The sequence below is a fragment of the Zootoca vivipara genome, chromosome 10, assembly GCF_965207765.1.
Source record: "Zootoca vivipara chromosome 10, rZooViv2.hap1.1, whole genome shotgun sequence".
Classification (NCBI taxonomy): Eukaryota; Metazoa; Chordata; class Lepidosauria; order Squamata; family Lacertidae; genus Zootoca; species Zootoca vivipara.
In genome coordinates this window covers 34,187,105-34,211,061 of record NC_142593.1, presented here as the reverse complement: position 1 = coordinate 34,211,061, position 23,957 = coordinate 34,187,105, and the positions used below count along the sequence as shown (strand labels likewise).

Below are 23,957 nucleotides of genomic sequence, written 5' to 3'. Positions count from 1 at the left end.
AAGATGCTACAGTACTTTTTGCTGTGTTGAAAAAAGCCAACATTGGCTTTTGTAAACCTTTTGTTTGGCTTGCACCAAGTACAAGCAACAAGTGATAGGATGTGGAAAATCTAAATGCCTTTTTCATGTTTCTTTTCTTTTTTTCAGTTTCAACAGCAGTAAAGGAGCCGGCTCGTACAAACGTGGGAGGACTTTGCCCAGTCCGTTCAGAAGACACTTCTTCAGAAGGGTCCTCATCTAGTCAAAGAGATATTCAAGAGTCAAATGTGACTGATTTAAGCCTTTCGGATGAAAGAGTGACCCAGATAGAGAGCATACTTGATCTCTGGAGTGGAAGTCTTAAGGTATTTAACTTTGCATTAATTAAAAAATCATCTTGCAGATAGCTTTGTCTTTTGAATATTTAGTGACAAAATGTGTATGAGAAATGCATGTTGAATGCTTTGGCCAAGTAAAACGAAAGTGTTGTTTTCAAAAGGCTCCAAGTCGAATCTTGTACTGTTCGCAGGGCCTTGACCTACCTGAGCAGTACTGAGCCACATGGCTCAGATGGCAGATTGGGAGGGGTGTGGCTCATGTTCCTCCCCATATGCCACTACCATGGCTACTCCTCCCCACCTGCCACCACTGCTGCCTACCCACCCAAGCTCCTCTTCATAGCATTGATCTTGCCAGTCTTGCTACCACTAACACAGTGGCAATGCAAGGCAAGCTGGAAGCAAGAAGAGATGGTGCAGTCTGCCTACCTCAGCTTGTGCAACTTCTTGCGCCAACCCTTGGAACAAAATCCCCTGTTCTAGAAATGTTTCCTTCTGTCACTGCTTCTGCGGGGCTTTATAAGATTAAAGAACCAGCCTTGATTGAGTGGCATTTGAACACATCTTTTGTGTGTAAAAAAAAGATATTTTGATCTCAAAAGTTAAGTCATGTCAAAAATGTTGTTCAAAAAGGAAAGCAACTGAGAATCTGCATAATAAACCCCAACGAAAGAGATACTGTGCTGTTTTTTAAAATAGCAAAACAGCTTCAGAAGCAGCAAATTTAGACTGTAGGAGTAGGTGGGGGCAGGACTTTTTCCCTACCCATTGTTTCGCTGTTCTAAGACACCCAGTCCCAGCTGTTCTTCCCCAGTGGCGTTTCACATGCAAATAGACAAGAGGGCTCCACTGCTCTAAATTCTTCTCTTCCTAATATTGCTTTTCTGCTACCGCTTCTTTTTTTGAAGAGCTATAGTCTCAGTGGCTGTGCATCATGTCTAGTTAGAGGAAGGTTAGTCAATATGATATCCTCCTGATGTTGTGGACTACAATTCCCATAATCCACTTGATCACTGGCCAACCAGCTGGGGCTGATGGGAGTAGTATCACCAAACGGCACACATTGACGTCCACTGAGTTAGAGGCTAAGGCTGCAAGTCCCTCTGAACAGAAAACAGCCAGGACTGCAGATTAGAAATGCAGAGGGTGCCAGTCTTCTGTTTTTCACCATAAACCAAATTCCCTCTACTCTGAACAACAGCTGTCAAAATGTAATTACACCCCTGTCTTCTTAAGATTAGATTACCTGAGTGAAACGTATATGGAAAAATTGGCATTTGAATGAGCCATTTCCATTGGACTCTCATATCAAAGCAAGTAAAAAAAACAAAACCTTCTGCCTTGTGTTTCTGTGATACTGGGCTCTTGTAGTCCAATGTTCTAATTTAACTCCTCTCCAGAGAAGTCCCTGCATAGGTTTTATGGGTTCATGAATTTAGATATTCAAAGCTGGCACCTAAACGTAAGCCAGTCATTTGAATGATTGTTCCATACTGCTTTTATATTGCTGTGCATCACCCTGATATTTTGTGGAAAGGCAGTATATAGATACTTTCATAAACAATAAATAAATGTCATGTACCAGAGAGCCTGAATGTGTGTTGTGGCATGTGAAAAAGATGTGCTGTCCTCTTTCTGCTCGTACACACCTCTTAATGTAGCATTAATTATCGGTTAACTTTTCTGTGGAATGTGGAACTACTTTCTATAATAGCAGTGTTACACTTCATTTTATGTGTTTGGTGGGCTAGGGTTAGTTCAATTTCTTCACTAAACTTCCCCCTTTAATTCTTTAGACCAATGTTCTGACTGAACTGAGCAAATGGAAGCTTCATTTCATTGAACATCACACGCTAGAATTGAGACAAGAAAGAGAAAAACATGCAGCCCATGTGAGACAATTGACCAATCAGATGGAGAACCTGAAGGAACTGCTGCATACATATGAGATTTCAATAGGGAGAAAAGATGAGGTAACAGTTTTTGGTAATTTATTGTAATAATTCCTACCGTGTTGCAAATTAGCTGCTGGGCTAAGTTCAAGGTGCTGGTTTGGGTGCATAAAGCGCTATACAGCTTGGAACTAGGAACCTGAAAGATCACATTGCCCCTCATATACCCAGTCAATCATTCTGTAGGTGGGGGTCTCCTGTGGATACCACCCTATTATCTTTATTCATTCCTTCATATCCTGCCTTTTCCCTAGAACTAGGACTCAAGACAGCTCACAAACATTAAAACAAATACAGTCGTACCTTGGAAGCTCCTGCAGCCAATTGGCAGCTGCGGAAGCCCTGTCGGACATTTGGCTTCTAAAAATAATTTGCAAACTGAAACAGTCACTTCCGGGTTTGCGACGTTCGGGAGTCAAAACGTTTGGGAACTAAGCTGTTCGACTTCCAAGGTACAACTGTACCATAGCTGTCAACTCTCCCATTTTTCGCGGGAAACCCCCGTATTTAAATCCGTTTCCCGCTGTTATCCCGAATTGCAAAATATCCCGTAAATCCCCCGGATTTATAATAAAGCAGCTCCTGCTGGCCAGGGAGGCTCCTCAGCTGCGTAAATGTCCCGGCTCCCGGCTGGCTGCTCGCTCACTTGGCTTGCCAGGTGCTGCCGGAAATCGCTTCTGCACATGCCCGGGCATGTGCAGAAGCGATTTCTGGTGCCCAGACGTGGACACGGGCAGCCCAGCACCAGAAGTCGCTTCTGCGCATGTCTGGACATGCACAGAACCAATTTCCGGTGCCGCTCTGCCTATGTCTGGGCACCGGAAATCGGGCAGAGCTGGCACCGGAAATTGCTTCTGCGTATGCCTGGACTTCTGGTGCCGCGCCGCTGCTGATACCCTATTTTCCAATCCGGTAGTTGACAGCTATGAACTGTACAGATAAAACATGCATAGCTAAAAACATATAAAAGGTTATCATTAAAAAGAAACTACGGTATGTGAAAAACCCCTATTAAAATGCAGATAGAAAGCATGCATGCTTACACTGAAACAGCAACAGTACAGCACACTATCAAGATCCCTTTCCTTAAGAGCAATCAATTCCCCCAAACCTGCTGGAATAAAACAGTCTTCACCAGCCAGTGGAAGGATAACAAGGAGGGGTCTAGCCTCTCTAGGAAGGGAGTTCAAGGCCTGGGAGCAGCCACTGAGAAGGCCCTCTCCCACGTTCCCACCAAACATGCCTGTGAGCAGATTCATGTGAGAGAATACAGTATGGTCCTTCAGATTGCCTGGACCTGAGCCATATAGGGCTTTATAAGTGATAAGCAGCACTTTGAAATGTGCCCACAAACAATGGTAGCCATTGGAGCTGCTGCAACAAGGGAGTTGTGTGCTTCTATCAGGTCTGTTCCGCCCAATGTAGGAATCAGCCCTTTAGTGTTGTGGCACCTCCCCTTGAATATTATACAAGCACAGTCTCGACACCTACTGAAGACCTTCCTCTTTCAACCAGCCTTTTGAGTTGAGATCTTTCTTGGTCTGCATCTATATTGGATTGGATTTTAAGATGTTTTATCAATTGTTTGACACCCTGGCCTCCTTTGGGAAGAAGAGTGGGGTAGAAATTAAATTAATTAATAAGGAAAGGTTTACCTGCAAGCTGAATCCTTTCTTCCTCCTTGGTTGCTGAGATGATTCCTAACACCAAACCATTATATCTTGATCAGTTAATGTATCTGTGGGTTGCTAGCCATTTTCTTACTACTTGCTTATGCCACCATTGAATGTTGATTGGCGTTGGGTGAGATGCCTGCTATGAAAGGGAACTGCAGGTAGTGCTTTAATGGCACTGTCTGTCAGATTTGTTTGGATCAATTTAAGTAAATTAGTGTGTAGCAGCTGATAAATGTCCTCTATGCATTTATTTCAGTTTTCTTCGCTTTGTTTTGCTTAGATAATTGCCAATTTGACACATGCAATTGAGAAACAAAAGGACAGGATAGAGCTAATGAAGAAATTCTCAAAGTGGCGTCTTCAGCATTCCATGGGCAAACAAGATGACAAACATGAGGTAAACATGAATGTTGATAGTTGAATTTCCTTTAAAGTAAGATGAATTAAAAAAAAACTGACCAAATCTGCAGTTTTCAGTCTGTCTTCTTGGAAACTGGTGCCCTCCTTTCCTTGAAGCAACTAACTGAGCTATCAACAGGTGGGGCAATGCAAAGGTAACATCTTGCACTGAAAAGATTATGCTTAGATCTTGTTCCCATGAGACAATATGCATGGAAAAATTAAAACGTATTTCATTAACCCTTTTTGCTACTCAGCAGCAACTAAGCATCTTTGTCTGAATTCCATGACTTAACACCAGCACATCCACTAGCCCAGCACTTGTTAGGCAACGCTGTGGGTTAGATATGGCAATATATATCCCAAAAACCTGTATCTTGCTTTTAATGCACTAGAAGAATGCTGGAGTGATTTAATCACAGCTTAGCCAGAGCAGATGAAAACCTGTTTGTGCATAAGCAGCTGACTAATGAATAGGAATTTCAGACCTGATACTGATTTTCACTCCTTCTCTAGATGTACACAAATAGACTGGCTGATCGGTTATATGAAATGGGTTTATTGAAGAAAGCTTGGGCAACTTGGCGCTCTCGCATCCATGTAAAATGGAAAGAGACTGTGGAAAAGGCCTGTCAATCAAGTGCTGAATCTGTACGTGTTTCGCTATCCAATACCTATGAATCTCAACTTCAAGAGGTAAGGAAATTTCTAAAGGACTATTTTCCTGATGAACCAATCTAAAAAGGCATCATTTTTCCAGTGGAGCAGGAAGCAGTGTTTGCCCATACGGTGAAAGTATTTTAACTATGAGGGTTTACTATTTATTTTTAAGCCTTTGTTATAGTAAGCAGTATTGAGGCCATAATAAAGTCAAACAGAAATTGGTCCTAGCTTTGGATTATCTTATGGCTTCTGGTGCTTTATTTTGTTCAAAAGCAGATCTGATGAGACTGAGGAATTTAGCTTCAAGTGAGTTGTAGTAATTAAGTGTGCTGAGATTTCATAACATCCAAGTAGTGAAGGAAAAGTTGAGTGATCAGCCTGAAAATCAGAGAAGCTATAAGGAATGTAAGAGAAACTTTGCTACCACAGAAGCATATATTCAGGGAGTTGAAACATGCAGGAACTCATGCAGATTACTACAGGTGAGGTTGGATCTTACCAGAAAATGTTTCAGTAAACAGCAAGGAGGGTTGTAGGCAAAGGAAAATACAAACCATAGGTTGGAACAGTGCACAGAACAACATGCAGCTGGGAGAACAACTGAAAGAGGAGAGAATGGGGATTAAATCTTCAAAGGTAAAACTTTGTTTAGATTGGAAAATAAAAAAATTCCTTCAGTAGCACCTTAAAGACCAACTAAGTTTTTATTTTGGTATGAGCTTTCGTGTGCATGCACACTTCTTCAGATACAGTGAAATGGAAGTTTCCAGGCACTTATGTAGAGAAGGGGTGGGGAGGGGTGGGGATGGGGAGGGGGGATCACTCAGAAGGGTGGTGGAAATGGGTGATTGACTGACTGATAGCTGTTGATGACCGCAAACGACTGCAAATGGTTTTGCATGAAAAAGCAAGGGTTGAGATGGCTGAAGATCGCTTATCATGTATAATGAGATAAGAACCCGATATCTCTGTTCAAACCAGGTCCCTCCATGGTTTTGAGCTTGGTGATAAGTTGCAATTCAGCAACTTCTCTTTCCAGTCTATTTCTGAAATTCTTTTGTAGTAAGACAGCTACTTTGAGATCTTGTATAGAATGTCCTGGGAGATTGAAGTGTTCTCCTACTGGTTTTTCTGTCTTCTGGTTCCTGATGTCAGATTTATGTCCATTTATCCTTTGGCGTAGGGTTTGGCCTGTTTGTCCAATATAGAGAGCTGAAGGGCACTGTTGGCATTTGATGGCATACACAATGTTAGAGGATGAGCAATTAAATAGTCCTGAGATGGTATGTTGGATGTTGTTGGGGCCAGTAATGGTGTTGTCTGGGTGTATGTGGCAGCAAAGTTGGCATCTGGGTTTATTGCAGGCTCTGGTACCAGTGTCCATGTTAAGTCTGGTGGTTGTATTATTGTGGGTGAGGAGTTGTTTAAGACTGGGTGGCTGTCTGTAGGCAATGAAAGGTCTTCCTCCCAGAGCTTGAGAAAGGGAGCGGTCATTGTCCAGGAGAGGCTGTAGATCTCTGATGATGCGTTGTACTGTTTTAGCTTGGGAGCTGTATGTGATGACTAGTGGTGTTCTGTTATTTTCTTTTTTGGGTCTGTCTTGCAGCAGGTTCTCTCTAGGTATCTGTCTGGCTCTGTTGATCTGTTGTTTAACTTCATCAGGTGGATATTTTAGTTCTAAAAAGGTTTGCTGTAGATCTCTTAGGTGAGATTCTCTGTCTGTAGAGTTGGAACAGATGCGGTTGTAACGTAAGGCCTGGCTGTATACGATGGATTGTTTGGTATGTTTGGGATGGTAGCTAGAAGCATGTAGATATGTTTGTCGGTCAGTTGGTTTTCTGTATAAGGTGGTGTCTATACGTCCATCCTGTATTTTTATAGTAGTGTCCAAAAAATGTATTTCTTGCATAGATTGGTTCATTGTTAGGTTGATGGTGGGGTGAAAGTCATTGAATGTCTGGTGGAAGGTTTCCAGGGTCTGTTGTCCATGTGTCCAGATAATAAAAATATCGTCAATGTATCGCAGGTACAGGAGAGGTTTGAGTGGGTAGGAGTTAAGGAAACGTTGTTCTAAATCTGCCATGAAGATGTTGGCATACTGTGGGGCCATGCGGGTGCCCATGGCTGTGCCGCTGATCTGGAGGAACAGGTCATCACCAAATTTGTTTAGATTGGGTTATATAATCATAATTTTGAGATTCCTGCATTGCAGGGGGTTGGACTAAGTGATCCTCAGGGTCCCTTCCAATTATACAATTCTGTGATCCTATGATTCAGATGCTACTTTCCTGCTCTTCAGGCATGCTTGTTGGGACATCCAACCAGTAGAGATAATGCTTTAAAATCCCAGTACGTATCGGCCTGAGCTGTGGTTATGATAACCCCATGGTTTTCTGTACCTATAATTTGGGCTCATATGTAACATTGAATGTCTCTACATACATTCGTCTTTACAGATATTCTACTTAAATGTTGCACCCATGTGTATTGGAGGTGGGAAGGATCTTGCTCCTCTGTGTACACACGGGAACACAGTCAGGGAGAGTGTTGCCCAATATCACAGTATGAAATTAGTTTTTTTAATATAGAAAGTTGTTTCACTAGTTCTTTGGTATATGATACACTGGTTGATTCTGAATCATTACTCTTCTGCTATAAGGTGAAAGTGAAATTGTAATTTATTTTCCACACTATTGGGACCATCACACTTTTTCTGTGTGTGCATTCTGTAGTACACACTCGTGGCTGTGATTTAGCTGTTACGGGTGTCAAAGGGAATGTCCAGTTCACCTTGAAGATAAGCACACATTCACTATAGCCTTTGTGGTCAAATGCTCAAAATAAACAGCTATTTGCTGTGTTGGAATGTTGTTAGTCATTCCAGGCAGTGCCCTAATCTCACAGCTTTTAACACCAGCCTTGAAATGACAAGGCCCTCCCACCCCTGTCTCCATGCCACTTCTGTGCTATCAAGTTCCCTCTTCCAGCTATTTAAAGCTGCACCTGGCAATGTGAGTTGCACTCCTGTCCTCTCTGCAGTTTCCGAGCATTGCCTATTTTAAGTCTCTAATGGTGGTGGTGATATAGTTCTCCCATCTCCTTTTTGCCACAAAGGGGCCAGTACCGTGCAGTATATATACCTAATCTCTGTATCTCTTGAGACTTTCTGTAGGAGAAATGGCCCAAAAATACACTTCTTAGAAATCTTTTGTTTCCTTGCTAGTTAAATGTTGCACTGGAGAAGTCGAAATCTGAGCTCATGGAAATGCAGAACAAAAGACAGGATTATGAAGATGCTATGAAGAAGGCTTTCATGCGTGGAGTCTGTGCATTGAATCTGGAAGCAATGACCATATTTCAGGGCAAAGAGTTCAAATTTGACCATGGTGAGTATTACAAGGAAAGCAAATACTACCAGCTAGCATCATCATGCCAATGGATAACTTGGGTAACAATGGATAACTTGATTTCAATGTCTCAGGAAAATTACGTTTCTAACACACGTCTCCCACTGTCCATCAAGGCAGCTAAGAGGCATCATCGCCATTCAAAGATACATTCTAGCCAGGCAAAACCTCTCAAGGAGGCCTTGCAGCAGGACCAGTGGGGGGGGTGTCCTGGAGAAGGAACTACTGAGAGTCTTGAGGGCCTGATGCAAAAGTTTAGAGGGCCAGATTTGGCCCCCAGGTCTAAAGACTGTTTTGCCACCCACTTTCCCCAAATGAATTATGAACAGACTAATAACAAGCTTGGTGTTGGTTCCTAATGTTAATCCTCAAATTCTCAAAATGTGTCAGCTTCTCCTTTCCTTGGTTTAACAGAGCATATACACAACTCCTGATTACAATGTTAATGTAAAAAAGGCAAGGCTCATCCATTCCTGTGTCATCTGATGGCTTCTTGTCCAATTTGAGACGGTTGCTGATGACCCAAATGGGTTGGGTAACGTCTCTCTCTTCACGTAACGGATATACATTCCTCCTCCTGCTACTTCTTGTTGCTGTTGTTGTTTAGTCGTTTAGTCGTGTCCGACTCTTCGTGACCCCATGGACCAGAGCACGCCAGGCACTCCTGTCTTGCACTGCCTCCCGCAGTTTGGTCAAACTCATGTTCATAGCTTCGAGAACACTGTCCAACCATCTTGTCCTCTGTCGTCCCCTTCTCCTAGTGCCCTCAATCTTTCCCAACATCAGGGTCTTTTCCAAGGATTCTTCTCTTCTCATGAGGTGGCCAAAGTATTGGAGCCTCAGCTTCACGGATCAATGCCTTGTCGTGGCGAAGGGGCTTGAATAACTCAGAGAAGCTATGAGCTATGCCATGCAGGGCCACCCAAGATGGACAGGTCATAGTGGAGAGTTTTGACTAAACGTGATCCACCTGGAGAAGGAACTGGCAAGCCACTCCAGTATCCCTGCCAAGAAAACTCCATGGACAAAGACTTCTTGTTGCTAGATTTCCTTAAATAAAGGAGGTTGCCATTTTCCTTTTCTTTTCAAGGACCGTCATCATAATACAGTCATATCTCGGCTCCTGAATGATCAAAAACTGGAAGTGAGTGTTCCGGTTTTTGAACTTTTTTTTTTGCAAGCCACGCATCCAGCGCGGCTTCCGCTATTTTTTCCGGCTCGCCTGCACAACTGGAAACCACTTGGAAGCCACACCTCGGTTTCCAAATGTTTCGGAAGTCGAACAGACTTCCGGAACAAATTCCATTTGACTTCCGAGGTACAACTGTAGTACAAATGGCTAAATAATTGAAATGATTATTTTTAAATCTGATGTACCTAGCTTGCCACAGGGTGTCACTCTAGTCCTAGAAAAAGCTTTATGGCAGGAGTTAACCGGAAACATTGTGTGTGTCTACAGACACTTTCTAAGGTCCTCACCAGTGCTGTTTCATTTTTATGTGTCCCTTTGTCTCTCATGACTGCTTTATATATTAGCATTGGCCATAGAGTGACTTTGCTTCTTGCCACATCTGTTTTCCCTCTGTTGATATTGGCAAGTGTATACAGCAAGCAGGAAAGCCCAACAGCTCATACTACTTGCAAATGAATTTATTTGTGGGAAGGCATGCAAGTTTGACACTTCATTGGTGAAGCTTGAAGAGGACAATGCTCTCTCATATTCCAGATATTATGAGGAATGGGGGTGGAACTTAATTTACCTGGGTAGTATGGTTTTGAATTGAACTTCTAAATAGAAGGCACAACATAACACGAGGTGTCGCTGTTTGTGGAAATATTTCTCAGGAAGAATAGCTGGTTGCACGTCCTTGAATGAGAGCAACTGTATTTAATCTTCCATAATATCTTAGTTCCATTTCCAGTGATTAAAGGCACAGTTGGCAACAAATGATGGCCTTTTGATCCTGCTGGGTTCTGGAATAAGTTAGTCTGTAAAGTATATTTCCAATAGGTATGACGGCTCTTGCATTAACGTGTGTGTCACTGAGCAAAACTCCTTTACTTCCTTAAATTTAAATAAAAGTTTGTCCGTTCTAGTGCCTATGCACCACTTATCGAGTTGCTTACAACAATTTAATATTTTTGTAATATGATTTTAAATTGCAAAGAATAAAACAAGGAGATTACATAAAATATGTAATATAAAAAATCCAGTGACAGAGATCACAAGAAAAGAAAAGAAACCTAGCTTAACAGGCAAAAGTTCCTTTCTTGCCCCTTTTGTTGGGAATTCTCTCAATAATTCTTGCATACCACTGCCTCTCTCTTCATTGAAACCCTCATCACAAAACCCTCCTCATTTTTTAAGCATCTACCATGTGGACACGGGTGGCGCTGGGCTTTCCGATCAGAAGGTCGGCAGTTCAAATCCCCGTGACGGGGTGAGCTCCCGTTGCTCAGTCCCAGCTCCTGCCCACCTAGCAGTTCGAAAGCACATCAAAGTGCAAGTAGATAAATAGGGACCACTCCGGCGGGAAGGTAAACGGTGTTTCCGTGCGTTGCTCTGGTTCGCCAGAAGCAGCTTTGTCATGCTGGCCACATGACCCGGAAGCTGTCTGCGGACAAACGCCGGCTCCCTCGGCCTATAGAGCGAGATGAGCGCCGCAACCCCAGAGTCGGACACGACTGGACCTGAAGGTCAGGGGCCCCTTTACCTTTACCATGTGAGATCATAGACCTATAGAGTTTGAAGGGACCCTATCTAGCCCAGCCCCCTGCAATGTGGGGATTCTGCCCACTGCTGTCCCTGGGTGGACTCGAACCACCAGCCACCCATTGTGCCACAGAGCCCTTGCTCTTAATTCTTCTCTCTCACACACACACACACGAAACTAAGCCTAACTATGGATAACTACATATTTATCTAGATTCAGGTAGGTAGCCATGTTGGTCTAACGCAGTCGAAATAATAAAAATAAAAATAAAAAATTGTCCAGTAGCACCTTAATAGACCAACTAAGTGCATGCACACAAAAGCTTATACCAGAACAAACATAGTTGGTCTATAAGGTGCTACTGGACAATTTTTTATTTTTTATTATTTTGACTACATATTTATCTAAAAATATATATTCCACCTTTTGGCCAAATCAGTTCTGAAGGCAGTTTTACAGTCCTTGAAAACAATTAACTATTAAAGAAATACAAAATGTACTTCACAATATAAAAGCAGTGCTACAAAGGGGAATGAGCAAACAATATACTTGGCAGCAGAGGGAAAAGGTGGGGGAAATTAAAATGTCAGTTTGATATGCCAAAAAAAGTTACAGTTTGGTTGGTGAGGGAGTTTCCATAATCAGGGTGCCACAATTGAAAAGGCCCTGCCATGTGATTTTTGCCAACCTGATGGAGATGGTACCAAGGAAGGGTTGCACATTTTCTTTCCCTTTGCTTGCTTCTGTACTTTCCCCTTTGTTCAGCTGGTTTGCAACTCTCACGGGGACCACTTAGAAAAGCATTTACCAATTGTGCCGGCTTATATGTTTTAGCAATAAAGATTTCATTCACTCAGCTATCGGGGAAAGGAACTGGGTTTTTTAATGTATTGAAGTTGCTCAGTAAATTGCCATATTTATATAGATAACAAATGACCAGCCTCTGTCTTAGAAGATCCTTCATCATACAGTTTTGTTGACAACAGGTGCTAAACTGGAGTTAAATATGCTGATCTCTTTTTGCTATGTTTCTAAATTGAATAGCACATATTAAGCAGTGTATTTAGTTTTTGAAATCTTCATACAGCTATATGGTTTCTGTTGAATTCAGTACAAAATGCAAAAATAAATCAATCACAATTTGTGATTTCGCTCTTCCTATGCAATTCAGTTCTGAATGTTTGCATGCAATTTGTTTATAGTGGTTGAGCTATCAGATAGAACAGAACCTGGTGCTGGCACTGGTAGTTCTGGTGGTCCTACAGCAAAGCTTCCTACATCTCACTTTGATCGGCATTTACCCCCATCCTCCTCCTTGCCGCCGCCGCCACCACCACCACCTCCTCCTCCTCCTTCCACTCCTCGTCCTCTAACTGCGGCTCCAGGCTCTGCTCCTGTAGAGGATCTGGTAAGTAAGGAAATGCAATCTATAACTTTGCACAGGAGCAAACTCCCAGTTTCAGTAATTCTAGACGTGTTTAAAATTTGGTGGACAATATTGGGAAAAGATCAGGGGGGGGAATCAGTTAGGATGGGTTATGTTAAGGTTATGCTGGTGATACAGGGCTAGTCTCCTACAAAACAGATCAATACATTATGGAGAAAATTTGGGCTGGGAAATTAGAGATACCGAACTTTTAATTCGACGGTTGCAACTTTCTCCCATTGCTTTGCAGTTTTCTTCTCACCACGGCCATGCAGTAACCTCCCAGACCAGATTAGACTCGGCTGCTATGGTATTGGCCCCTGGTACTGCTACAGGGTCAGGCGTTGTGTCCATTCCAAAACTGGTAAACAAACCACATTATTAACAGCACAATGTACACTTTGAATGTATGCTTTATATTTGACTTAATTAAGTAATATTTTATTCTGGATTGTTTTATTTGATGTTTTAAGGTAGGTTGTTAACTGCTTTGAGATTTTTTTCTTAAAAATACAAAGCAGTATAGAAATGAAATGAATTATTAATAATATAATATTACCACTAGATATGCCTACTTGGAAGTAAGTTCCATTGAGTTCAATGGAACTGGGGGGTGAAATTCAGGAATATGAAAATACCCAGTGGCGGGCAAAAGAGGTATGCCATATTGCTAGCCCAGCACTCTTTTTAGTCCTGTGTAGTGTCTGCCCTGTTGCAGTAGCATGGCTGCCTTTGAAATAAATTTGGCCCCAGACTCATGTAAACTGACAGTGAAACATTGAAGTCATCAGGTAATAAACTCTGGTTGGCTTTGCCACACCATGGCATCATCTTCCTACACGAGATATTCTGGGGACCAAGCTGCAGGGTAATAGTGTTTTTTGATGCACATAGCTGGTAAATGGTATCTGACTGTAAAAAGCACTATGTACTACTGCCTGTGTAATTAGGATTTGTGTGTTGTCTGTCACAGTCCTCGGGTCGAGTTGTAACTTCAGCACAACAGAAGGCTGGAAGGACAATCACTGCTAGAATCTTCGGCCGGCCTGATTTTGCACTAAAGAATCGGATTTGTAGTAACCTAGACGTGTTGGGCGTTTCTCCTCCCATGAATTCTGTTGTTGTGGAAAAACATCATCCAGTCACTAAAGTAAGTCATGTCAAGTTTAAGTAATGTGTGCCTTTTTCCTTTTTTTCTTCTGTGATCTAAGTTTGTATTTCCTGTGTCGGTTTGAAATATCAAGTACAAAACGTAGCTAGAGTGATCCAGTACACAAGCATGGATTATTTTTAAATTTTGTATGGGAAGCAATAGTATCCCTCTGTTTGTAGACACCTGAGTTCTCTATTGATTTGGAAGCAAAGGGGGCCACTTTCAAATAATAATGGTTGTTACATAATTCGGGGAACACCCCAGGTACTCGGAAGTATGATTCTGTATATTAAAAGTAAAGGTGGGGATTTAAAAACCTGGTAAGGGCTTGGCATGCTCACAATTGTTTTTTCATTGCTCTTCAGTAGATGGCATTTCTGATCTCAGCATAATTTAATTCTAACCCTTTTGTCAAGAGAGAGTGGCATGATTCACCCATTCCAATCTAAGCTATACTTCGCATCTAGTGCCTTCCCTGCCCCCCCCCACCATATGCTGGTTTTGAGAACTGTTCCTCTTACATTTGTTTTTTGTTTTTGTTCATTTCATTTCAAAACAAGACATAACACAGATAAAACTTACATCATGTTCCATAACAACAGTAATCTTCATTTTTACAAAAAACCAGGTCAAAAAAGAAAAAGAAAAAAATGGCAGGGTAAAATGCGGTAAAGTTCATATTGACCTTCCAGAGGTTTTCCCACTCCGATATCATAATGGGGCGTCCTATGTCCTGCACCCATTTTATCATCGTAGCTTTGGTCCCTTCTTCCATCACTTCCATACTTAAGAGAAGCTGGTACATCTTTGAAATTGTTTTTATTTTATTATCAATTAAATCAATTTCTAATTTTGTGGGCCCTTCTCCAAATCCTATTTTTTTATCTTCGTTAAATAACTCAAATATTTGATAATATTCTAACCAGCTTGTGAGAGAGATCTTAACATCCTCATATTTTTTAATTTCGATTTGACCCTCATTTTCAACCAATAGATTTTTATATGTTATCCAGCTCCCTTGCATATTCTTTTTTTAACTGTAATTGCCTCTTGGGGGGAAATCCATCTTGGCGTCTTCAGCTCTAGAAATCTTTTGTATTTTTCCCATACTTTAAACAGGGTGCCTCTTATTATATGATTGGAGAAGCTTTTGTGAGCTTTTATTTTACCATAATTTAAATAGGCATGCCACCCAAATCGAGTGTCATGTCCCTCCAGATCAAGTAATACGGTGTTATTTAACAAAAACCACTCCCTCAGCCACGTCAGACATACTGCCTCATAATATATCTTTATATTATGTTCCTCTTACATTTGTGGTAATTCAAAGTAGCTGTTTCCTGTCTCTACTAAAAGCTAGAGGCAGGACTAGAATCTTGATTGTTAACTGCTAGGGGTTGACCATGTTTGTTTGGTGTCTGGTCTGATTAGTACACCAGCAGTACTATGAGCAGTTGTCTTGGGTCATGGCAGTCCCTCCATACCTGTCCTGAAATCTTGTTGGACTCATACATATTCCCATTACACCAGCTGTGTTTTTACTATATTTAATCCTTCGCCGTGGACAGCAATCAGTCAGTCATGTTCTTGCATGATCAAGAGGTGATCCATAATAGTTCTAGTGAACATCTTAAGCCTTGTTTCCACAAGCAGCAAGAAGGTGGGAAGACTCTTCCAAACTGCAGGTGGGGGCTTGCATGTTGGAATGATCCACAAAACTAGCATTTATAATGCTAGTATGTCAAGAAGGCTAGGACTATTCCCTTTATATCTTGTTTTCTGTGCCCAGGGAATTCTTCTTTTATAGGAGAATGAGCAGTTACATGAGCCCACTCCTGCAGCTGAAGCTGTTAGAGCCCAGAAAGAGGTTTTTCATCTCATTTGCTGTTGAACTAAAGATTGAGTCAGTTTCTGTTGCATCTTGCATGCTTGTCACTCTACAGGGGCCTTTTTGGAGTAGGACTAAACTACGGTTCTGTGTTACATGCAAAGTTCTTAGGCTTGTGTGTTCCCCACCCCCACTCCCCTGGTCTGGCATAGGCACAATGAGATGTTGGGGGGGGCACAAGGAAGTTCATAAGCCTGAAGCTTGTGCATATACCATTGGACCATAGTTTAGCAGTATGCATAAACCAGGCCTTTGGGTTATGCTTTTCAGCAGAACAATCAGAGAATTGGGGGGGGGGAATGGAGGAAGAAGTCTAAATGAGAAAGATATTCAATGTAAGGGCTTGAAACTCTAGGAAACCTTGAGAGTTTGTTGGTTCTGAGATACCAAATGCCTTTTTTTGCCGTAACTGGTAAGAAACTTGGAATAAACTCTGAAGTTTTCAAAGGTGATTCTTAATTCTTTCCGGAGCTTCATGTTTGTTCTCTATCCTTTTCACCCTGCTCCTTACTTTTCAGTATGTCGAAAGGTTCAGATGCCACTTGGACTCATGTTTTTTCTCCTGCCAGTTTCCTTAAACTACAGCTTGTAACAAAGGTCATCTAAAGCTTTTATGTTTCTTGTCAATCACTATGTATGTTTTTGCATTTGAGTGGACATGTATAGGCAGGACCAAAGGCTATAAGAACAGTCTTGACTGTACTGTTGTACTACTTTTCCTAATGACAATCTGTCAGTCAGGCTGCTTGTCTGAGAAGACAGCAGGAGAGGAACATATGCCCATTTCTCTGGAATCATTACTTTTTTGCGACTTTTTCACTGGAGAGACTGTGCATCTTGCATATAAAGAAAGAACATGTGAGGGAACCTAGCTTACCTACTGTAGAATACGTGAGGAGGGATGTTTGACTTGAAATGTGAGTGAAAAGTTTACAGTGCTTTTTGATGAGGAGTTTGTGAACAGGTGTGATGCATAATCTGCGCAGCTGCAAATCAGAAAATTCCTGGCTTGAATTTCTCCTTGACTATGTGCTCTCTGGATAGTGTTATTATTAGTTTGTCCATTTATTACATTTCTTACCTTTTCTCATAATGTCTCACATTATGGAATATACAATTATGAAAACACCTACAGCCATAAAACAAGAAGGGTATAAAAGCAATTAAAATAGCTCCATTTTTGAAACGATCGAAAACAATTCCATATGTTAAAATAGTTAAAAATGGCTCCAATACAGATGCAGACTGGGATAAAAATAATCCATATGGAAAGAGGAAGATCTTCAGGAGGCACTGAAAATACCGGTACCACGGAGTTGCCATCCATCTAATGTGTAAAAGGTTGCCGCCGCCACAGTAACGGTTTCTGCAGAGAGCAGTGATGTTAGGTATATGAGGCCTTAGAGAATCCACATTCTCCCAAAGTGACTTACATCAGTAATAATAATAACAGGCATGGGCCAGGATCAGAGGCAGTATACTTCTAAATGCCAGTTGCTGTGGAGCAGGGTGGATAAAAATAAATGATTTTTTAAAAAAATCAAAAAAATCGGATTTTTTTATTTAAATCGGATTTTTTTAAAATAAAATGTTTTTTGAGGAAAATATATTACCATCCAAAGGTTATTCCATCATGAAATAAAGATTAGTTTTTTAATTATGTAGAATAAGGTTGTGTATGTTTTAATTTTTTGGGTAAATAAATTCCATTAATCCATTCACACTGTCATGCTCTTCCAGAGCTTTTTGTAAGATTATTGGGCAGTTTCTCTGCCTACAAGATATTATCACAGATGCTTGGTTTACTTTTGCAGTTCTCAAAACTGAATTTGACTCAACAGAGATCACATGCCTCTTCTTCACAGCAAAAATGTTATAACATGAACAGAGTTGAGAAAAAGACCTTAATCCTATTGTTCTACAAACCTATTAATACAGAAACAACCCCTTCAGTGCTAAGTTTCAAGAAGTTCACTGAACAGAATAGAAACAATATTTTCCTGATTGTTTGGAGTAGACAGTATTTAAGTTTTTCATGTGTAGGCTGGGCTGACAGTCTAAGTTTCTTAAAATATATATATATTGTTTTTGTTTAGCCAAATTAGTTAACAAACATGGATGTTTGTTTACATATGCTGTAATGTTATTGTTTCAGTTGAATATATCTATTTAAATTGTTATTGTTAAGGTAATGATTATTTTTCTCCTTCCTAAGTACAACAGTAAAATTGTCCAAATATGAATGATTAACCTATTAAACTGGGGATAAAAAACTAATATGAAAAGTTGTTATTCTAAAAATCTTCATCTACTTGCATATTAAAGTTATACCAGCAAGAATTAGTCTTTATGTAGAAAACTATTATTTAAATCAAGCCTTACTGACGAGTGATTTAAATCGTGATTTAAATCAAATCCACCCTGCTGTGGAGTGAGAAAAATGCTGCTGAGTCTATGCCCTGCATATGAGTTTCCCTCGGGCATCTGCTGGGCCACTGTGAGAATGGAATACGGGACTAAATAGGCTTCTGCAGTCTGATCCAGCAGGGCTCTTCTTCATTCTTAAAGATTTTAAGCTGCTACGTAGGACATTTGACTTTCCAATTTACACAGAACAAATAGAAAAGTTACGAGTTCAGAAGTTGCTTCACTTTTTATTTGATGATCTACGGGGAAACATTTTATTTTCATGGAAGTCTCTTTGAGTATCTGGTTTACCTTGCTAATGTTATGGACTTGTTTGAGATCATGAGATGGGACAGGAAAAAATAACTGCTGCTTTCTTGTATGTTTCAGCAAACCATACCTCAAGCTACTGCTGCTAAATATCCTCGAACTTTGCACCAATTTTCTAACGCTATCAGTGCGAGGTCTTCAGGACACAGTGCGAAATCTCACTCCCAGACCCACAGCAACGTCCAGTCAATAAAGGTGGTTGACTAGTTTTACAGCTTAAAATGCTTGTATTTTACCTTGAACACATGGAGGCAAAAATTATAGGTTACAGTTTAAAATGCTCCCTGATGTTTATACCCCAAGGATGCATCATGTTTTTCCTTTCACTAATAATAATAAATATGTAAAAATGTTTTGAGGCTTAAATATAAACCGCCTGAGTTAGTGCAATGTAGTTCTTTGTAACTGCAAATAAGGTCTACTTGAAATTCTTATTTTCTTAACTATTTTATTAATGATTATTTAATGTTTTTAATAAAAAGGATAAACTTAACCCTATATATTTTAAGAAGCATGAGTATTTCTACTACATAAACATCAATATTGCCTTACGTATATATTTTATTATTCTGAAGCCCTAAACTGTTGATGTACCAATCAGACTTGAAATTCAGAGTGGGGGGGATGTTTCTCCATAATTTTTGCTGATCTGTCACCAAAGGAGAAAACGGGGCATAATACAATATGAAATAGGTTACTTTGCCATGTAGTATATTTATATACATAATTTGAGTGAAAATGAATGATTTTATAAAGTAGTAAGAGAGAAGTAATGTCCCAGTCATTTGTTTTCATGATAGCAACATTTTGGTTCCTCCCAATTGTAAAAAGTGGCATCTGCAGTGCCATTTTTTAAAGGTCTCATAATGCACTCTTTCATGATGAATTTGAGTTTCATCAGTTCCTATCAGGTATACTGGGCAGAGGCCGTTTGGGGCTTGAAAGGTCAGCACCAACACTTTGAATTGTGCTCGGAAACAGACTGGGAGCCAATGTAGGTCTTGCAAGACTGGTGTTATATGGTCTCGGTGGCCGCTCCCAGTCACCAGTCTAGCTGCCGCATTCTGGATTAATTGCAGTTTCCGAGTCACCTTCAAAGGTAGCCCCACGTAGAGCGCATTGCAGTAGTCCAAGCGGGAGATGCAGCACTCGGGTGATGCATTCTTCCCTGTATGTGTACTTGGTTTCACACTTTTATGATAAAGACACAAAATGGAACAACTCCAGTTGTTGTTGTTGAACACCAGCTTCTATCAGTCCTGACTCTTGGCCATGGCAGACAGGAACTAGATTCAATAATAGTAATAATAATTTATGCCACCCATGTGACTGTAACCTAGTTTGACCATTGTTATTTATTCATTTAGACACCATAGCCATATGGTATACAAAATTTTTTACAGGTTCAATAAAATAGAAAATACATTGAAAGCAATACAAACTATTAATAAAATGATGGTCTCATCTTGGGGGGAAATGGTTGGACAACTAAATAGGCCTGTTGCCATAAAAACATTTTCAAGAAACACCTGAAAATTAGTAGCTGAGAGTATTTCACAAAATTGGACTGGCAACACTAAATGCCTGACTTCTAGGAGGACAAGAAATTGTTCTCCAGGTAATCTCTGGTCAGGCTGGGATATTCTTGGCAAAGGATCCAAAGAGGCTTTTGCAGACATCTAAGGCACTGCATGCAGAGGCCCTACCAATTTCCCTTCCCAAGGCTGACTGCAACTTCAAGGAGCAGCATTTGAAAAACCACAGGAGGTTGCATTGAGACAATGGTTGAAAAAGCTTGGGTATATGCAGCTCTTTTGGCCCTAATATACAATTTGTATAATTTTGTACCATCACACCATTCTGGAAAAATATTTTTTTGGTTTCCAGGTGTCTACTTGCAGAAATAAAAGGGAGGGAACTAAACTTTAGGAGGAAAATATATATGCTGAAAAACACTTTATACTCATGTTAGAACCTTCAGATTATGAAGTTTAGATAACAGAATCTTGAGACTTAATGCAATGAATTTTAAGTATCTAACGCAAAGTTTTATATAATTTCATTCACATGTCCACTATAGAATTGTTTGCTGTAAGAAAAATACATGGTATTCTCTTGCCAAAAAACCAAAAACCTTCTGTCATACAAATATGTTTCAGTGCATTGAAATAGAAGTTTGGGGAACAAACTGGCTGCTTTTGAAGAGCATCTTCTATTGAAAAATAAAAATGGCACCTGTAAATTCCAGAATGTATGTAGTTTCCAGCTCTTTGGTGGATGACTTCATGAAATTGCACATTTCTTGGATTCTGTGCCAGCATTATTTTCTGCTCTGATCTTCTCTGTAAGAGGAAATACTTGTGAGACTTCAGAAAACATGGCATGCCTGTATGTCAGATGTGAACAATTCATGTTCGTTTCTGCACAATATTCAGTAACCACCCAACCATCTGATGTTAAAGTGAAACCAGAGGCAATTAAAGAATTTCTGAAATAGAAACAGGCACCCCCAAAACAAAGTTGTTTGGCTTGCTTTCTTTTATTTAAAATGCTTTCAGTATGATTTGTATACCGGCTTCCTGCCATCTTGTTTCCTCTACTTGTTTTCTTATATGTACTATGATGTAGCTATAGACACACCATGGGTATTTGCCTTTTTATTTTTAAGAAATTGATGCTGCATGGGAATTTTTCATCTTTTTCTCACAGCCCAGGCTCCAGTATATCCCATCATTTCATTCTTAAACTTTTTTGCTTACGGCTGCAAGCTCTTTCCCTCTAACGCTGAAGCATTCATGGCTCATCCACACTGCTGCTTGTCTTCTGCCCAGAAAGCAAGGGTCCAAGCGCTTTCTGTTGGCCCCTCTGCTTTCCCCAGGAAAAGCCACTCTTTAGCACTCAGAGCAAATGTCAATTCATGAAAAACCCCATCGATGTTTGCTCTGATTCAGCAGTAAATAATGGGTTTTCCTGGGGGGAAGCAGTCGGACAAGCAGAAGTCTAGATGAGCCAATATTTTTGTTTTGTTTTCTCCCCAAGTAACGAATTGAGTACAGTTCCTATCTTCCTCCAGCAAGCAGCTCATTATCCAGGAGGAAGACATGGCATCGCACCCTTAGGGATAAGGCAAACTTGCTAGAAGTAAAATCTGGGCTTTTCATCAGCTGGAAATGCCCTTTGCCTCATCTGAAGTCTGGTGCCTCACTTGTTTAACTACATCAGGGAATTGCTACCGTGTTAGCTTCCATAATGTATTTTTTGAGTGTTTGAATGGATTGATGATTGATTGCAAATGGCAGGCATTTCCTTCATCTGGGGTGGAGATGCTCAAGAATGGGGGGAGGTGTTTGAGAAAGATGCTGTTGGGTGGAGGGAGGGAGTTGCATGTGTTGGAAGTGTTTGCATTTGTGATGCGTGTGAAAGTGTGTGGTGTGGCTTTCCTGGTACCATGGAATGCTCCTTGTTATTAGAAGACAACCACATCATTGTTGTGGGGGATCAATATGGTATGATCTCCACAAGCAGGACCTGCAAGCATGAGGTTGTAGTGGGAAGAAAGCCACTGTGACTGTACTTGTATCCTAAATTATGACACAGCAGACATTTTTTTAACTGGCACAGCTGGTAACTCCTGGACTATTACTAAATAAATCAATATGTGTTGGTATAGCAGGGGTGGGCCAGATCAACCAAACCAACTGAAGTCACTTTCCGAGCTCCCAGCACAATCAATCCCTTGCAATGTATTTGTTTTTCCTCTTGTGCACTGCCATAGCTAGCAAGTTGGAAGGAATGTCTGCACAAAAGGAAGCAAATGTGCCTTTGTGGTGAAGCTTACTCCCACACCAATTGGAGGTACCTTACCCAAACCAGCAGTGTGTCGGGGAAGATAACTTTCTGTATTAATCTCTAAAGAGAAAAATCAGAGGCGCATTCATATTGTCAGCTCAAGCATTTCACTTTGCCAGATGGAATGAATGCCCCTCTCCTCCCCCTACACACAGTTCTGGGGGTTCTCGTGACATACCCTTAGCCAATTTGGGGGGATGTGTGGAGGAAGAGATGGGGAAAATCTCCATAGTGCATGCAGAAGTCCTTGCACAAGGTTTCTGCTGACATGACTTGTTAGGTAAATCCCAGCCAAAGTCTCTGCTCTTCAAAGACCACGTAGAATATCTTAATTTGATTGCTCACCAGCTAGATCTCTGAATCCTCCTTTTACCAGATCTTCATACAAATATTTAACTGGATTCTGGCCAGCCATTAGGACGCCATGCAACCAGATGAGAAGCATTCTGTGTCCATGTTCCTTGTAGCTCTTTTTTCCTAGGCAACGACATACGTGATGTTAGCCTATAATTTTAGAAAGAAAAATGTTTTCACGTGGGATGTTATCTCCCACTGGTGTAGGGATGCTTGCTTCAATGAGCTTGATACTCCAAGCCCCTCTGCTCACAGGGAAAGAAGAGGCTCTGTTGGGGGCGGGGGTTGTATAATGGGTCTCTGTTTCAAACTTGCAATTCTTAGAGGGAATTATTATTAGTCTCTTGTCAGCCAAAGATTCTCCAAGCAACTTGCACTGGAAAAGATGTATATAAATGCACTGAGCCATAGGGGGAAAGGGGGTTGATATTCCATACAACAAATTGGGGGGAAATACACTCCCGTAACCATGATAGTGTTATAGCATGCTGCCAAACAATAAAGCAAGCGATACTCCCACCCTCCTAACCAGCAGATAAAAATAAAAACTCAACACCAATACCCCAAAGCCCAGAAAATTTGCACTGAATATGGAACCACCAATTTGCTGTGTGGGAGGACTGAGAGTTAAGGTGGACATTACATAGGAGATGTAAGAACAGAAAACCCTTACTCTTCTTTTTAACTGAAAGGAGACTAAAAGGAAGGTGCTGTCTAACTCTTTCATCCACCATTTGCTCTCCCCAAACTGCTTCACTTTCTGTATGGGGATTCTGTATCTTCTCCCGTGTGGGAGATAGAGCAGCTTCAACTTGTGTGATGGGGTGCCACCCGCCACCCCCAAAATGGAATGAAAATGGTTAGGTATTCCCTGCCCCTTATTGTTCTTCTCTTTTTTACTTTAAAAAAGACCAGCACATGTGAGATGCAAACACAAATCTCATGTAACATCCAGCTTGGCTCTGAGAAAGGAACCTTTGTGGATACTTGCTTCCACAACCTGAAAGCAACTGTGTCTTGCGACAAATAAGAGCCTCTTCTGCCCTGCCCATTTCCACTTGGGATTTTTGTAAGCTACCAACATGCTGTTTTATTCCCTATCTCCTCCCAAGTTTATGAGAATAGGTGCTAAATGACTTGCGGGGAAGGCGCTAACCTTTCTTTGTTAGTTACAATTTAGACATTACTCAGTGGTGAGAGGAAAATGCAGCTTAAGTGTGTGTTTGTCTTTTCATTTCCCCAGCTTGAGTGCAGAGGTTGCAGGGTTCACATACTAGGAGGAGGACTGCTCCCTTTCCTATTCACAGTTGAAATGGTTGAAGAATAACTTTTCCCACTCATGGAAATTGAGCAGAGATCCTACTACATGTTTAAGGGGAGAATCATCACATAATTGCATTAGGAACATGACTTCACAATTGTC

The 23,957-nt window shown here is 40.9% G+C and overlaps 2 protein-coding genes across 12 annotated transcripts in view; one reads left to right on the top strand and one right to left on the bottom strand.

Moving 5' to 3' along the window:
• Nucleotides 1-18,829, top strand: part of POC5 (POC5 centriolar protein) — a 33,146-nt gene extending 14,317 nt beyond the window's left edge. For all 6 annotated transcript variants that reach the window (XM_035099923.3, XM_035099922.3, XM_088652990.1 and 3 more), the window contains 9 exons: nucleotides 148-344; nucleotides 2,114-2,290; nucleotides 4,226-4,342; nucleotides 4,861-5,040; nucleotides 8,231-8,393; nucleotides 12,331-12,536; nucleotides 12,805-12,918; nucleotides 13,528-13,704; nucleotides 18,392-18,829. In XM_035099923.3, coding sequence (XP_034955814.1) covers nucleotides 148-344; nucleotides 2,114-2,290; nucleotides 4,226-4,342; nucleotides 4,861-5,040; nucleotides 8,231-8,393; nucleotides 12,331-12,536; nucleotides 12,805-12,918; nucleotides 13,528-13,704; nucleotides 18,392-18,538 — 1,478 coding nt within the window. In that variant the 3' untranslated portion in view covers nucleotides 18,539-18,829. The remainder of the gene's footprint in view (nucleotides 1-147; nucleotides 345-2,113; nucleotides 2,291-4,225; nucleotides 4,343-4,860; nucleotides 5,041-8,230; nucleotides 8,394-12,330; nucleotides 12,537-12,804; nucleotides 12,919-13,527; nucleotides 13,705-18,391) is intronic.
• Nucleotides 12,779-23,957, bottom strand: part of ANKDD1B (ankyrin repeat and death domain containing 1B) — a 42,752-nt gene continuing 31,573 nt past the window's right edge. The window contains exons 14-16 of one of the 6 annotated variants that reach the window (XM_060280238.2): nucleotides 22,526-22,657; nucleotides 20,567-20,673; nucleotides 12,779-12,915 (exon numbers count right to left, since the gene is read on the bottom strand). In XM_060280238.2, the coding sequence (XP_060136221.1) occupies nucleotides 20,615-20,673; nucleotides 22,526-22,657 (191 nt within the window). In that variant the 3' untranslated portion in view covers nucleotides 12,779-12,915; nucleotides 20,567-20,614. Of the gene's footprint in view, nucleotides 12,916-16,824; nucleotides 16,962-18,961; nucleotides 18,981-19,383; nucleotides 19,523-19,657; nucleotides 20,674-22,525; nucleotides 22,685-23,957 lie in introns of those variants that run through there. The other 5 variants (XM_088652991.1, XM_088652993.1, XM_088652992.1 and 2 more) reach the window with 5 other exon arrangements.